Source organism: Rhamphochromis longiceps, linkage group LG14, assembly GCF_057381845.1.
Source record: "Rhamphochromis longiceps isolate RC_006_pf linkage group LG14, R_longiceps_female_GT1.1, whole genome shotgun sequence".
Taxonomy (NCBI): domain Eukaryota; kingdom Metazoa; phylum Chordata; class Actinopteri; order Cichliformes; family Cichlidae; genus Rhamphochromis; species Rhamphochromis longiceps.
In genome coordinates this window covers 1,889,793-1,904,352 of record NC_140570.1, presented here as the reverse complement: position 1 = coordinate 1,904,352, position 14,560 = coordinate 1,889,793, and the positions used below count along the sequence as shown (strand labels likewise).

General features: G+C 42.9%; 1 protein-coding gene across 3 annotated transcripts in view; it reads right to left on the bottom strand.

Moving 5' to 3' along the window:
- Positions 1-14,560, bottom strand: part of sorl1 (sortilin-related receptor, L(DLR class) A repeats containing) — a 93,314-nt gene that overhangs the window by 39,919 nt on the left and 38,835 nt on the right. For all 3 annotated transcript variants that reach the window (XM_085381047.1, XM_085381046.1, XM_085381048.1), the window contains 3 exons: positions 12,973-13,153; positions 1,973-2,074; positions 464-633 (listed from right to left, as the gene is read on the bottom strand). In XM_085381047.1, the coding sequence (XP_085237173.1) occupies positions 464-633; positions 1,973-2,074; positions 12,973-13,153 (453 nt within the window). The remainder of the gene's footprint in view (positions 1-463; positions 634-1,972; positions 2,075-12,972; positions 13,154-14,560) is intronic.

Genomic DNA, 14,560 nt, shown 5'->3' with positions numbered 1-14,560 from the left:
TGGATGAAGGTGTTCCAGACACATTCGGCTGTGGGACCCAAGCACCTACAATGGTGAGCAAACCCATTCAGACCATTACATTAGCACCTTGTAGAGGCCCAGTTACAACTTTGAGTCTACTTACATCAGTCTGGATATGATTCTGCACACCTGGCTATGGCAAGTTTATCCCTCATGCTGTCCACACACTCTTTGTACTTGTGCAGTGCCCAACACATGGTTCATATATGGACCCAGCAGGGACTGAACAGATCTCAGTATGTTCCAAATCCACTGCAGTGCCCTCACCAAAGGATTTTTATTGAAACTGGATTATGTGTTTTTAGTTAGCCTGACAATCTGTTAACGAGAGGTTTGCCCTTTTGTATCCAAACAGGTAGGTGTGTGTGTGTGTGTGTGTGTGTGTGTGTGTGTGTGTGTGTGTGTGTGTGTGTGTGTGTGTGTGTGTGTGTGTGTGCAGTACCTGATGAGTGTGTTGCTGCCAGAGCTCTCAGGACTGTAATACAGCACGTTCTCCAGCGACAGAGAGAAGGCGAGACCCTGTGTGTCTGAGATGTAGAGGTGTGTGACGTTGTTCAAGTGGTTCACACACACGAACACTTGGTCCTCAGATGCATCTGCTATGTAGTACTCCTGTGGGGGGGTCGGGGGGGAGAGGGGGGGTCATCTATAGTTCACCGGCTTAAAAGTCCGATTAGACTCGATGCTCTGAAATGGGAACGTGTTGTGTAATGTTTTTTTAGAAATGGGAACAACGAATGTTCCGCTGTTATGTTTCAATGTTTTTATTGCTGTTGCTGTCTGTGTGTGCTCCTCACACATATGCTGAGAACACACATTTAGTCTTATATTACACCTTGGACGTCTTTATTTCCAGGAGTTTCACCTTAATGAGTCAGTTTCAAAGTTTTGTGCTTACAGCCTGAGGCCTTTGAGTAACCGGTCACATGGCTCTCTGATGGATCAGATATGCATGTATGCATGAATCAGCATCAAAGGCTGCATGAATGTAGCTGCAACCGGGAGCGCAGATCACACATCCTGTTTAAAATGACAGAGCTGAAGCTGCTTTCTTAGCAAACCCTGTTTATAGCTGTGAACACACACCGAGTGAAAGTCAATACTTATTCAGGTACTCTCTGCAGCAATACTGTACAGTTATTTAACCAAAGGTCTGACAATAAAACATTTCATGAATAAATAAAGAATATCCTTATGTTTGTTCAAACTGACACCATCAGCAGTAACAGCATAAACACTCTGCACCACAGACTTTATATAAAAGCTGTAGCTACCATGACATCACACATAGTTTCAGGATGCATGTGTTGAAGCCTCAGCAAAAAGATTTTGGTTCCCAACGTGTTGGTTTTTGAAGTTCCTAGTTATTAGTTAACAGCTGTTTCTACAAACTGTGTCAGGTTAACTAAGTTCAATCAAAAACCTGTGAAACAAACAGTGAGTTGTGTTATTTGTAGTGCTGGAACATTTTAAACTGATAGTTTAAAATGTTCCAGCACTACAAATACGGTTCAAAGTTACGAGTTGAGTCCAAGCAGCTTCGTGTTCCAGCACACTAGTCGGTTAAATCAACCACTCCCATAATTTAAGCATGACAAATATTTGAGCGAGTTTACAAAATGATAAAGCCTGTACACTTCTTATAAATTGGGAAATTAGCTAAAGAGAACTAAATGTTTTTTCTACCAACCTGTAAACATGTTAGCTTCTTGGCTAAGGTTGGGTATTTTAACATGACAGTCTAAGGTTTCACTTTTGGCATCGGCCTCCAGTGGCCATTTGAAGAACTGCACGTTTGGAAACGACACATTGGCTTCTGCAGTCCTCAGTATTCGCTGTGTGCTTTGTACTACGAGACTGATTTAAGACCATCTGACGGGACTGTACCTTTGCTTTCTCACGGACAAATGTGTTGGGTAAAGCACTTCTGAACACAAGAAAAAACACTCACTGTGATTGGATGGCGGGTCATAAACTGGGCTGCTTTCATTGGCTGGCGGTTGTAGGACACCCAGAGCTGAACAGATGATGGTTCGTGGCTTCCCAACAGTTTCTGGACATAGATACAAAACAAATCACTCAACCTCTCCTCAGATTTAGTTTCTCGGCAGCTACAGCTTGGAGTTGGCACACAGGCTTCATTCTAACGTAGAACTTCATGATGAAATCCCAACAGAACAAATGTAAAAAGCTTTGACGGCTTTTGGAAGACTGAGATGAACCGAAGAGGCTCTTCAGACCCCGTGGAACTCTGGACTATTTATTTTGCACTAGTGCCGTGTGTGGGCAAGGCCGTGAAAATGACCTGAAATTAGGAGAAGAGACTATGTGGACTGTCCTGATAATGTTTTGCTGCTGTGACACCCCCGCGGTACAGAGCTCAACAGCTGAGAGACAAATCATTAAAACGAGCTGAATTAAAAAGTCTCTCAGACTCCAAGAGCACATCTTCACTGTCATGACCGTGTGTGTGTGAACACACTCACACACTCACGCACACTGGATTGAAGTGTAATTGTCCTGACTCCTGTTGTCACAGTTGGTTTGTTATCGATTTGGCCTTTTTTAGGAGTCGCACAGAGAAATCAGGATCTTTCTTTCAGCGATTTCTCGTCCGTCTGAAAGGAGAAAATAACTTCATGGACGGACAAACAGCATATTTTACATCCCACATAAAACTACTGGCTGCACTCATATTTCATATTTTTCAAAATAATATCACTGTGTTAGTAATGTGCACCTCAGGCCTTCTGTAAATGACTCCACTAACATCTGTACAATATTAGGACTCCAGTATGGGCTGCTGCTCCAAACACAGCACTGACAGGACGCTTCTGGACGTCAGTGCAGATGTCCTATTCAAAATCTACAATATACATTTCTTCACAGTGACACTTTTTCTGCCATCCTTTCCCGACTATCTCAGGTTTCCTGTTCTATGTTCACCAAATCAACTGTCCCTTGATACCTGACGATATCTTTGTTCTTCCAGGGAATACAGATCCTGCTTTGTTTTTCCTGTGGTAGCAAACAGAATGATCTCCTGTTTGCTCTAGTCTACGCTCAGAGATGTTTTCCTTTCTGTTAATAACCCAGCCCTCTGTGCCTATTAACGTTCCACTCTGTACTCCTAATTTCATTGTCTCCACAGCTCATGTACTCTGTACCTTTCCCGTCTCACCCTCCGCTCTCCTGGCTGGAAATTCAGTTTGCTGTTGGATGCAGTTCAAGTTTGCGGAGAGCCAAGCAGCTTCGTTATATTATTTCTGATTAGGCTGGACCACCCGGCTATAAGAGCAACGTCCTCTAGAGAAAGAAGGTTTTAAAAGAATAGTGAAATGAGGTAACTGCAGTAAGAGAGGGAGGGAAAAAAAGATTCTGGAGTTGAAGAGAAGAATAGTGGGAGAGAGGAGCGAGCAGGAGCGAGCAGGAGCTCAGCTTTAGAAAGCAATAAAGACTGAACAAAGAAGTCAGGATGGAATTTAAAGAGCAGAGCTGCACATCCAATATTCATTTTGTCTGGACTGTCAGAATCCACGTCATGCTACACGAAAAGAGTCAATCCTAGATTTGTACCAACAGGAACGGGAGGAGAACCTCTGACATGTTTTTGGGGGCAATAAACACTGAATGACTCATCACACCATGTTACCAAATGACAGATAACTGCAGCCTAGCTTAATGTTCATAAGCTGGAAATGACATGAGAATCATAAAATATAAGCTTACAATATAACATTTTCTAATGTAAGAGCTAAATACTCAATTTAGCTCAGCATGAAGATACAAGTAGCAGGAAGCCTGGCTTTGTCTGCAGCTAGAACAACAAAAATGTGTGCATCTATCAATTATAATAATAATAATATGTAAATAAATGATTCCAGTCCATCAAAACTTAGATTTTTGTTTCAATTGTGGGTTTGGAAATGAATTAGTTTCCTTCTTCACACTCCGTGTAATCACAGTTTTAATGTCAGGTTACTTTGTGAGTCAAGAGGAAAATTGGACTGTAGAACGTATTTTCACATGTAACTATATATTTTTCCACTGCAACCACATATTCTCCTCCAACAGCAGCTGTCAGCAAGCTTTGCATTACACACTGTTCCTGGTCTCTCAGATCCCTGAAACGAGAGATTCTTGGACCTGAGATCAACTCGGATGTCGGATGGCAGACACTAGGACAGTGTGAAATGGAACACAGTCTACCAGAAGAATCAACTGTGACATACAGGAAGACTAAAATGTTATCCAAAAAAAGCCAAAAACTCACAAGAATTCTATCCTTGTGCCACATGTGTAATGGTGTGTTTTAAGGATGGTGGCGGAGTTCCACAGGGCTCAATTCTGGGTCCTCTACACAACACAAGGACTCGACTGTGTCCATCTACAGTGGGTATGCTACCCAGCTATGAGCTTGTTGGGTCAACAAAGGGGGACCAACAATTTTTGTAACTTCAGAAAACCAACAATCCATCATGTACAGATACTCAGCAGTTCTCATGCTTTACCCGACTTTTTAGCTAGTGAGATATTCACCCGCCTTCAAATCCATTTTAATCAGCTGCTGTTAATAATAACAGACCAATAGTCTTGTCTATTAATGTGTTAGCCCGAATATAATTGCTTTTATATTCTTTATTAACTGTCAATAATTATAAAACCAACATTAAAATGCTGTCAGCTAAATACCATCCAAAACTGCACTGATGTAGGTGTTTGTGAGGTCACAGTGCGTTTACCTTATGATCACTTTTACATTTGAAATGTTACGGTATCGTTGTGAAATATTAACAGAGGTTAAATAAAGTAGCAGAGGACAGGATCCTTTGATCCAGGACAGTCTACACGGACAATGTTATTATAAATAAATAAATGGGCAAAGTTGATGCAAAGCAATCTACTGACACTATATATATTCAGGTCATGTGAGCCTGACCTTGATGAAGCGATACCCTCAGAATCTCCCCGTCATCAGAAACTACCTTCTGATATTAAAGAAATCCCAGATGCTGAAAACATGTGTCTGAGTCTCAGTTAAGTTACAGTGTTTATGTTAAATCTCACAGTTTTTTTCATGAACTTCTCTAAAAATAACACTCAAGTGCAGCCCTAACATGTCCTCGTACTTCCTGTTTGAGAAAACAGCCACAAGGTGACGTTTGTTAAAGACTAGATCAGAGAGATAGAGCACATGTTCACTGTTGCGTTTTTCGTTGTTGTTTTAAGGCTGCCATTTGATTATAATGAAAGCACCTGCACTGGCTGTGAAACGAGCTGGAAATGTCACGAGTAAATCCTCGGAGGCAGGAAGCCTTCTGTTTGTTTCTCCCGAACGCTGTGCACGAAGGCGACCAAAAACTCTACTGCTTTGCCGTTACAGAGTTACACAGTGTAACGCCAGCATGTTTCTCCTTTTATATCTGCAAATTCTCTGATCGAGATGGTTTTAAGTGTTTCCGTCCTTTTTAATGCAAATGCATGAAAACATCTGTGTGTATAGCATTTTAAAAAAGATGAGAGAGATCTGAGCAACAACAACAAGTGCAACAATTAGTGTTTATTTCATATCAACATCATCTATGTACAGCTGGACAATACTGTTTATCCCCTGTGAAATCAAAAACCAGTGCTTTTTTAACACAGCAAGGGATTTTTAACATAGCATGAAGGGTTACCAGGTTTCTTTAGAAATCGTAATGTGGACAAAATAACAGAATTATGCCAGAAAGAATAAAAACAATATTATTAGCCCCTGTGCAGTTATGTGCTATGTAATGCTCTACGCTTGGATAATAAAGATAAAACTGATGTTTTTTCCCAGTTTACACGATATTAAAACTTGAGCTGTCCTTTGGTACAACCTGCCAAAAACAAAAGAAATGATGATGCTCACAAAGCAAGAACTGGACGAGACGCGTCATCAACAAACTCAAAGCAAGCCGCTCAGTATATAAAACAAGGAAGTGAAAGAATTCAAATTTCTGGTGAAATGTGTTGAAAGACCCTGATGACTGACTTAGCCAAGGCAGGAAATTATAGTCTCAAAGAAAACAATCACAGAGACACAGACTGATGGTTACAGATGGAGAAAAACTCCACTTCTGCAGCAGAGACACTTTCAAGCCAGGCTGAAGTATGCTAAGGACAAGCTGGAGAAAGATCATGGACACTGGAAGCACATTGCTTGGTTAGGTGACTACACTAGAGTTTTTTTACTGCTTATTTTTGGAGAAAGAAGGGAGAGGTGTATAACCCAAAGAAGACCCTCCCCACACGGTGGTGGGAGTATTACAGTGTGGTGCTTCAGTGGATCTGGAACTAGGAATCTTGTCAAGGTGGAAAGAATCACCAGGAAAGGAGCATGTGTGCAGATTTGGAAAGAAAACCTTATGGACAACTGGGCCTGAGTGGCTGCTTTGTCTTTCAATGTGGCAACAATCCAAAACATCCTGGTAAAAAACTACCAACAGAAGATCAAAATGGGGGCTGTTGACTGGTCTGCACAAAGTCCTGACCTGAAACCAACTGGGATGATGAATACTAAGGTCTCTGCCAGAAGACCATGAAATCTGGAGGAGAGACTCAAAGAACAACAGGCTGGGATTGCTCTGCGTGACACTTGTTGACAACTATAACAGCTGACTGCAGGCTGCTGTCCAGCAACAAGGAAATCCAGCTCTTTGTTTACTGTAACTTCATATGACGCACGACTGGATTAATCCGTATTTATGTCGCCTTGGTGTAGCCGCCCATGTAAAACGTTTGGAACAAGCTGCTTTAGCTACTTCCCTTCAAGCTAACTTCCTCCTGATTGGCTCCCCCTCCCCCGTACAGTATTTTTGAACAGGTGGGCGGGGCTTGTGTGCTCACAGCCTGAGATACGTACCTGAGGAGACCAATATCTACTCTGTGCCATCATACAGAGACAAGGGTAGACAGACCAGCCTGAAACAGAGCAGTCTGAGCTTTTGGTTCGTTGGGGTCATTTGTAAATATACACTGATATCAATCACTCCGTGTCAGCCACTGTAACAACTGCACACGACAGAGAGTGAAAAGAAAAGCATAACAGATTTGATTAGCTGGCTTTCGCTTGACGGCTCTCCACACTGTCAAACTGAAAGCCAAATAAAATAAACTGATACGACGTATGGAGATGAAGGGTACGGACTAATGTGCAGACACTAAACATGAGTAATGCCAGTATATTCAGAGGTAACATTTAAGACTGAAACACAGATCTGAACAGCAGCTCATCTCTTCTGTGAAGTTCCTTTAGCGATTACACTGAATATGAGCTGAAGATTTCAACAGTCCCAGCTACCACGAGCAGACTGGCATCATTCCTCCACCAGGCTCCTCTTCCTGTTTCCTCTCTCTTTCGTTCCAGTCTTTGAACAGAACCTGTGAACTGAACGAGTAGCACTATGGTGACCAGATAACCGCGGGCCTTATCGGTACTGCAGTTACATCTGCTAAAGCAGTTATCTTCCATGGCTCTGCTCAATGGGAGCAAAGGCTGAGGGCTCTAAGGTCTGATTAGTGCTCTTTTGCTCAGGATCCCCATTGTTAAATAAAACCCTCCATTTCTGCTTCTTCAGTTAGCTAAAGCAGCTTGGTACTGCCCAAAGCACTTGTGATATTCAATTAATTTAATCCTATTAGTCCCAGAAAAAGAGAGACAAGGAGAGAAAGTAACTGAGACGAGACCCAAAGGGCGGCCCTTTTTATAGGCGGAAGATTTCAGATGCTAGCAGCGAGGGCGAATAGAGCTGATGCTTTGTGATGGATTACTCTGTATCTCCTCCATCCACATTATCCCCCGGGGTAGTGGCTGTACTCAGACCAATGCTAGTCTATCTGACAGGTCCCATCAGCTCTGGAGGTCAGATGTCAGATACAGAGCTTGGAGAGGAGGGAGGTCACAGACAGTTCAATCACAACAACACAGCCCACTGTGCTGCTGAGAGTTGGTGTGTGATATCTGGTTAGAAGGAACAAACACTGCTTTAATTCCATAAAACAGCTGGGTTGTAGAGTTGTTTCAAAGATTTTTCCAACAAAAGCAAATAGTTTATTAATTATTACCATGACCAGTCGCCAGTCTGTCCCAGGGCTAACACGGACGACTATTCACACTCACACCTGTGGACAATTTATTATCACCACCTGATCTTAGCCCACTCGCTGCACGTCTTTGGACTGTGAAGCAACAGCGCTAACCACTGTGCCTAACTCATGATCGTGACTCACTGTCGTCACACCTCTGAACTGTCAAACACACCTGAGCTTATCAGGAAGGATATCAGGCACGTGGTCGAGAACATCATGAACATCATACTTCAGCAAACACGCCCTACTAGCACTCCAACTATTTTGGCCTGTTGTCCTCAAAGGCTTTCTTATCTTTTCCATGTCAGCAAATCCCACATGGATCAGAGTCGGGTCACAGACTCATTTGAGAAAACTTTGTTCTCCGATCTGAAACATTTTTTAGATTTAATATAATTTCTTTTGTCAGATGGGGAGACGCTGTTAAAACTAGTTCAAATGAGGCATCTGTTGTTGTCACTTGTTGACTTGCTGTGTGACCACTAATGCTTCAGACAACACAGCCATCTGCAACCCTGACTTCCTCGTCTGATTTGTTGGTTACATGCAAAGATGTTTCACATCGTGCGTCAGAGTTCATCCTCGAAACCCTGCGTCTGTGCGATCTGCATAAGATCAAAAATGAAAACGAGTGACACAGCGTCTGTAAAGTGTTTAAAGCACTAACTTCTTTTTAAAAATCAGCAGTGGTGCAGATCTTTTTCAGTGGCAGCCACAAGTTTTATTTAGTAGTTTAGGTTAAAAAGAGTAATTGGGGCAATTTTTGTGAAGAAAATCACGTGCGTGGCTTTTCCCCAAACTCCTGTTTCCCATTCAGAACAGTAAATAAACCACAACAGTGTTTGAGGTTAACCCCTGGCCCTAATTGGACCACATCAGTAATTAGGAATAAGCATTAATCATTAGTTTTGACCGTGTTGGCCACGGGGAATTAATAAAGGGACTCCACGCTGCTGTCTTTGATCACCTATAATCTGCATCAGCTGCATCTGTAATAACACAAGACACCGACAGACTGCGTCGCTAAGATCGTTTCATTCTCAACCAATCATTAATTTTAATAGCAGAAACCTGCGGACAGCTGCCCACAAGACCGATTCATGCTCACCGCTGCATCGACTGACAATGAGCACGCAGAAGTGAGATTACACATCAGAACACTTAAAAGATGTCGGCACCGAATTACAGCAGCAGTGTAACTCTGGGGTGCAGCTATGAGCTCAGTGTGATGAACCATCTGAAATCCTTCATGCCGACCTCCTTTGACAATCAACAGTTATCTGAACACTGCAGCTACAGGCTGCCGTCAGCCCACGAAGACGACTCGGGACAAAGCCAGTCTGTTAGAGGCAGGCTGCGAAACTCCAGATCATGTTCACCATCTGCTCTGCTATCTGTCACCAAGGCTTCCACTACACCAACACTGGAGTGAACAATGACAAACATACTGCGCTTCACATGCACCCACAGCCAAATATTGATCGACAGCGTGTCGTTATGCTGAGCTGGGAAACTGGCTGCTTAGTGCTCATTATGCTGCAACAACTGTATGCAGGTGCTGAACAAGTACTGCAGCAGCTACCTGCAGCTGATGCACATCTGCCTAGTGTAGCTTGCATAGATAGATTTAGATGTTAGTTGTTATTGGATATTTATAGATGAGTGATTAGTGAAGTCTGTGGTTCTTACAGTGTTAAATGACTGGTGCACATTTCCTGCACACACTGAGGCATCATTTCCTCCTTTTCTTTCATCTATGCTCTGACAAGTACAGAGACGTGCTTTAATCAATACAAATGATCCAAAATGTAGACAAAGGGTAACAAGATCTTAGCATTTATGTCATCACTACCACAAAGGCAGATGTGCATACTATGTGCTGTCAATGTGGGATGAAGGTCTTTAAATTAGAGATATGTCATTCATGTATCTCTCAGGAGACTGCAAACTTTTAATTATTTATTATCATTATCAGTAGTAGTAGCAGTGTTATTTCACTCAGAAGCTTCTCACTAAAACTACCACAAGGTTCTGGGTTCTCTCTTCGTTTGCATGTTCTGCAGGTACTCTGGCTTCCTCCCACAGTCCACAGACGTGCGTACGAGTATAAACCGTACTGTCCACAGGGTAACTGTGACTATAGTGGACTGTCTCTGTGTTAGCCCTGTAATGAACAGGGATCTCTCCAGGGTACGTCATTTTTTTGTCCGGTGTGAGCCGGGATGGGACCAAGCCACCCAGCGACTGAGTTAGGAAATCGTTTCACGCCCAAGCCGAGTTGGTATCCGGCCTCTTCAAAATGAGGTGGCTCAGTATGACACGTGAGAAGAAGGGAGTCAAACAGACTCACTGTGTGATTTAGGGGAGTGACTCACCTATGCTAAAAGGCTTGATAATTAACCGATCACCGTAAGTATTGGTTCTCTGCCTAACTTGTTTAAAGCATCGTTATTAAAGAGACCGACAGCCCTCTGTGTGCAGTAGTAATGAGGCAACATTGTTGTATATAATCTGTGCTGTACAGTTACTGACATACTCTACATCATACTAGCCAGCTTATAACATGGGACCTGTCTTATTCTTGATTAGAGTAAAGAAAAAATACTGATGTAGATCTACTTATGGTATGAATTTCAAAATCCTGCATCACCTTGTTCTAAATTTATTGCATTCATAAGTTTTCAGAAAACTTGACCTCTGACCTGTAACCAGCCAGAGCTGAGCCAAAGACTAGAAAATATGGTGAAGCAAATCTGCCCTTTGGCTCCACCTGCGCAGGTGCGGAAGTAGGTCTCCCTGCAGGATTGGTTTTCCCTGTCGGGAGCCGCGCTGGGCTGTTTAAACCACGGACAAACAGGATCCCACATTCTTGATTTTTAGTTCACAAACACTTTTTGTAATGACTCACTACTCCTGACATGTTGGAGATGTTTGCTCTTTATACAGTAAAGTTACAGCGGGATACAAATAACATCAGGCTGATCCTGCCACGATTTGTTCCCCGGTTCAAATCACGGACAAACAGGATCCCACAGCTGTTTATGTTTTTAAACCCATTTTGCACAGAGAGGCATTTTTTGAAAAATGTATTGATGCAATTTTGAATATTATTACACAGGAAAAAAAAACTACAGGTAAAATAATGACACTGTGACGCCTCTGCCTTTGTAAATGGAGGGACAGTAACTGCGTGTAAAACCTGCAGACAGTCAGATTAACAGCATTTCGTCTCTATCATTCTGCAATTCATCTCATGTAAACAATAACGTGGCCACAGCGTGACGTGAATAAAGGCACATACCTTTGACGCTGCGTGACCAACTCTGTATTCCTCGTCCACACATAAACGCAAAAAAGGAGTTTTAAAAATCTCAGTTTTCGATGATTCGAAACGCCGTTTACGTGGACGAAACAGCTGCGTGTTCAAAAATACCCGTGTAGGTGCGGACGTAGCGTAAAAGAGTTAGTAGTTTATTCTATTACTACCTGTAATTTATTGCTGTTTACTTTTATTTGCTTAATTGTTTACAATAAGTTTGAGGTGTGAAATAAACAGCAATGGAGCAAAATATGGGCGTGTGTGGTTGGAGGATGTGTTTGCGTGGTGGGGGGGTGCGAACATTTTCCTTGTGAAACAAAGGGGGGCCTAGCAAAAAAAGTTTGGGAACCACTGGTTTAAGGTAAGGTTAGCTTTCCTGCTAACCCAATCAAGCCACTAGCTACCTAGCACAGCAGCTAACAGGCTAACCTTAGCTTGCTTCCTCTTTAATGGTGTTGCTATCAAAATAAAACCTGAAGCATCAATAATTCTTTTTCTTATAAGGAGTCTGTGTCTGGGTACCTGTCAGGAAGCAGGGCAGTGGTGCATAAATGACAAAATCACACTTCAGGCTGTTAAAAACACCCAGAATCCTCGGGGAAGGTCTCAAGCTTAAGCTAGAACCAGAAGCTTCTGTATTGTAAAATGACTCCTTGGTGGAACACTACAGCAAATGATCAACTGTTTTCTAAACAGCATGAAGCCTGGAAACAGGTGGAGCAGCTAGCCTGGCTCTGTCCAGCCTGAAAGACGTACACCAGCCAACTCTTTTAAAGTTGTGCTGTGCCCAGACCTGACTGAGAAAGGATAAGGTGGTGGCAGGAAACAGTATGGCTGTTTTTAGCTGTACCATCTTAAAAGGTTGGCAGCAATACCTGAGGATCACAGAGCTCCCGCCTGCTGCCGCTCTAACATATTGTCCCCACGGTGAGCCCAAGGAGGGACACGGTGGCAATCTGTATGCACAGATTCAAAACCTTTTATGTGCCCTGGAAAACGCCGTGTTTGCTCATGTGTCAGCCCTGACCAACTCATTTGTACGTAAAGATTCAGGCACAACTGACCTGGTACAGGCAGGTCTATGCTTCTAAAGGGCAATCCACCCCATTATTACGTTTGGTCATGGTTTCACTGCCGTTCCTTTTGTTATATTAATTTGGACACGTTGGGTTTTCTGAACTTGTTTCATTGTAGAGTTATAGTTCTGGTCTCAGAACCTGGAGATTCTGTTCTGTCTTATACATTTGCTATGAATACGACAAATGCAAATCAGAATGTGGTCAGTTAGCCAGACCTTCTGTGGAGCACGTTTCCTGCCAAACCAAACGAGTATAGGATCCATTAGTAGCAGTAAGGCTAGCTTACAAATGGAGGACAGTTACCTGGATTATATGATGACGTTTGCTGAGCTATACTTTCATCTGGTTTTTATTGTTATTTTAAATATCAAACTGCTATCGCTTCTCTGTCCACTAACAAACCAGTTACCAATCACTGGAACACAATGGTCTCCTTACCCGTGTGGTGGTGGCAAACATGTACTTGTCTCGGAGCTGGAAGCTGTCCACCTGCTCCAGGATCAGTCTGCGGTTCTGTTCACTCTGGAAGAAGTCAGTGCTGCTGAGTATAGTGGATACACCCTGGGGCTCGTTTCTCTGGACGAGGACTGTGGTTGGGGGGTCGTAGGGTTCCACACCCCTGGGTTTAAGAGACAAGAGCAGAAGGTGAGAGACAAAGATGTATCAGAGGGAGATATTGAGAAAAAAGGTGAGGATAGGCGGGGAATGGAGAACATGAGAATAACACAAACACTTTTCATACTTAAATATATCTATTTATAATTGTAAATAGGCCTTAACAGATGGACATCAACCAAAGGTTAGGCAGGGCCTGTTCTGAAGCCTCACACTGAATCATTTATCGATGACAGAATTACAGTTACAGCTGTTTCTGAATCTGAAACAAACTCACGTTCAGGACAACATCACTCTTCAGAGATGTCAATCAGAAAAGCAAGAACTAAACTCCGCTTTCACCCTGTGGTCTCACAGGCTTCACACAGACAAATGATTCCTTGTCAGTTTTTCATTTAATAATCCCGTTTTCAGGATAATAAATGTCAACACAAAACACTCTCAGGCTCTCAGGAAGTTCAAACTGAAAATCTCCATCTGTGCGCCAACCTTGAAAAACTGCGCGGTCGAACTATTTACGGCCGTTTCTGTTCCAGCTCGTGGCACACAGAGCCCGAATGAATGAAGGAGGTTCACTGCATCTTATCGTCTGCCTTCCAAATCAGCGCGTTTCCTGCCAGAGTCTCGAGAACTAAACAGAGAGAGCAGTGTCTCGCTCAGCTCTGCCTCTGTGGCTTTCATTCAAAGGTCCCTGTTCAACCGATGGACACTGTCTGGCCTGAGAGTGCGTGGAGAGCTATTCGTAGTCTGTCTCTGCGCCTTCCTTGGAATTAATCTGTGCCCTTTCTAAACACTTCCTAAACACCATTCTTACCCTGTTTTGGTAGTTTCTCTCTTTGTGTCAGGTCCGTACGGCATTCAAACCGAGCATTCGGAATGACAAGGCCACTTTATCTGAGACACGGCCACCAACAGCACAGGTTTCTTTAATAACAAATCTTTTCTCAGACCAGACATGTAGCACTGCAGGCCCAATTCTCCCAGTAACATTAGAAAGCCAAAGTATGATTGTGCACACTGGATATCCCAGCATTATGGACACGGACCCACCACGTAACCTCCGTTGGCGATATTGCTCAACTCTCAAAAACAATGAATCAGGACATGTAGTCAACCAGACTGTCAGGATTTACAAGTTAACCGTAAAAGAAATTCCACGTCAATCAAAGCTTCATTTGATTTGAAGCCATTAAAAATGCTTCAACATAATCTGGGCTCATAGGTCACCGTGGCTTGTTCTTCAGTCTCGCACCGGTCGGATTCCTGAGCGAGTAACAGTCCACATAGTGGTGAACATTTCAGCTGGTCTGGTTCCTTGTTGGTTTTGTTTCACAGGATATACTTTTTGGTTTTGTTCTTGCAGTAAAATTTGCTGTAATTTTACCTTGAGAACTTCAGACAGCTCATGGAG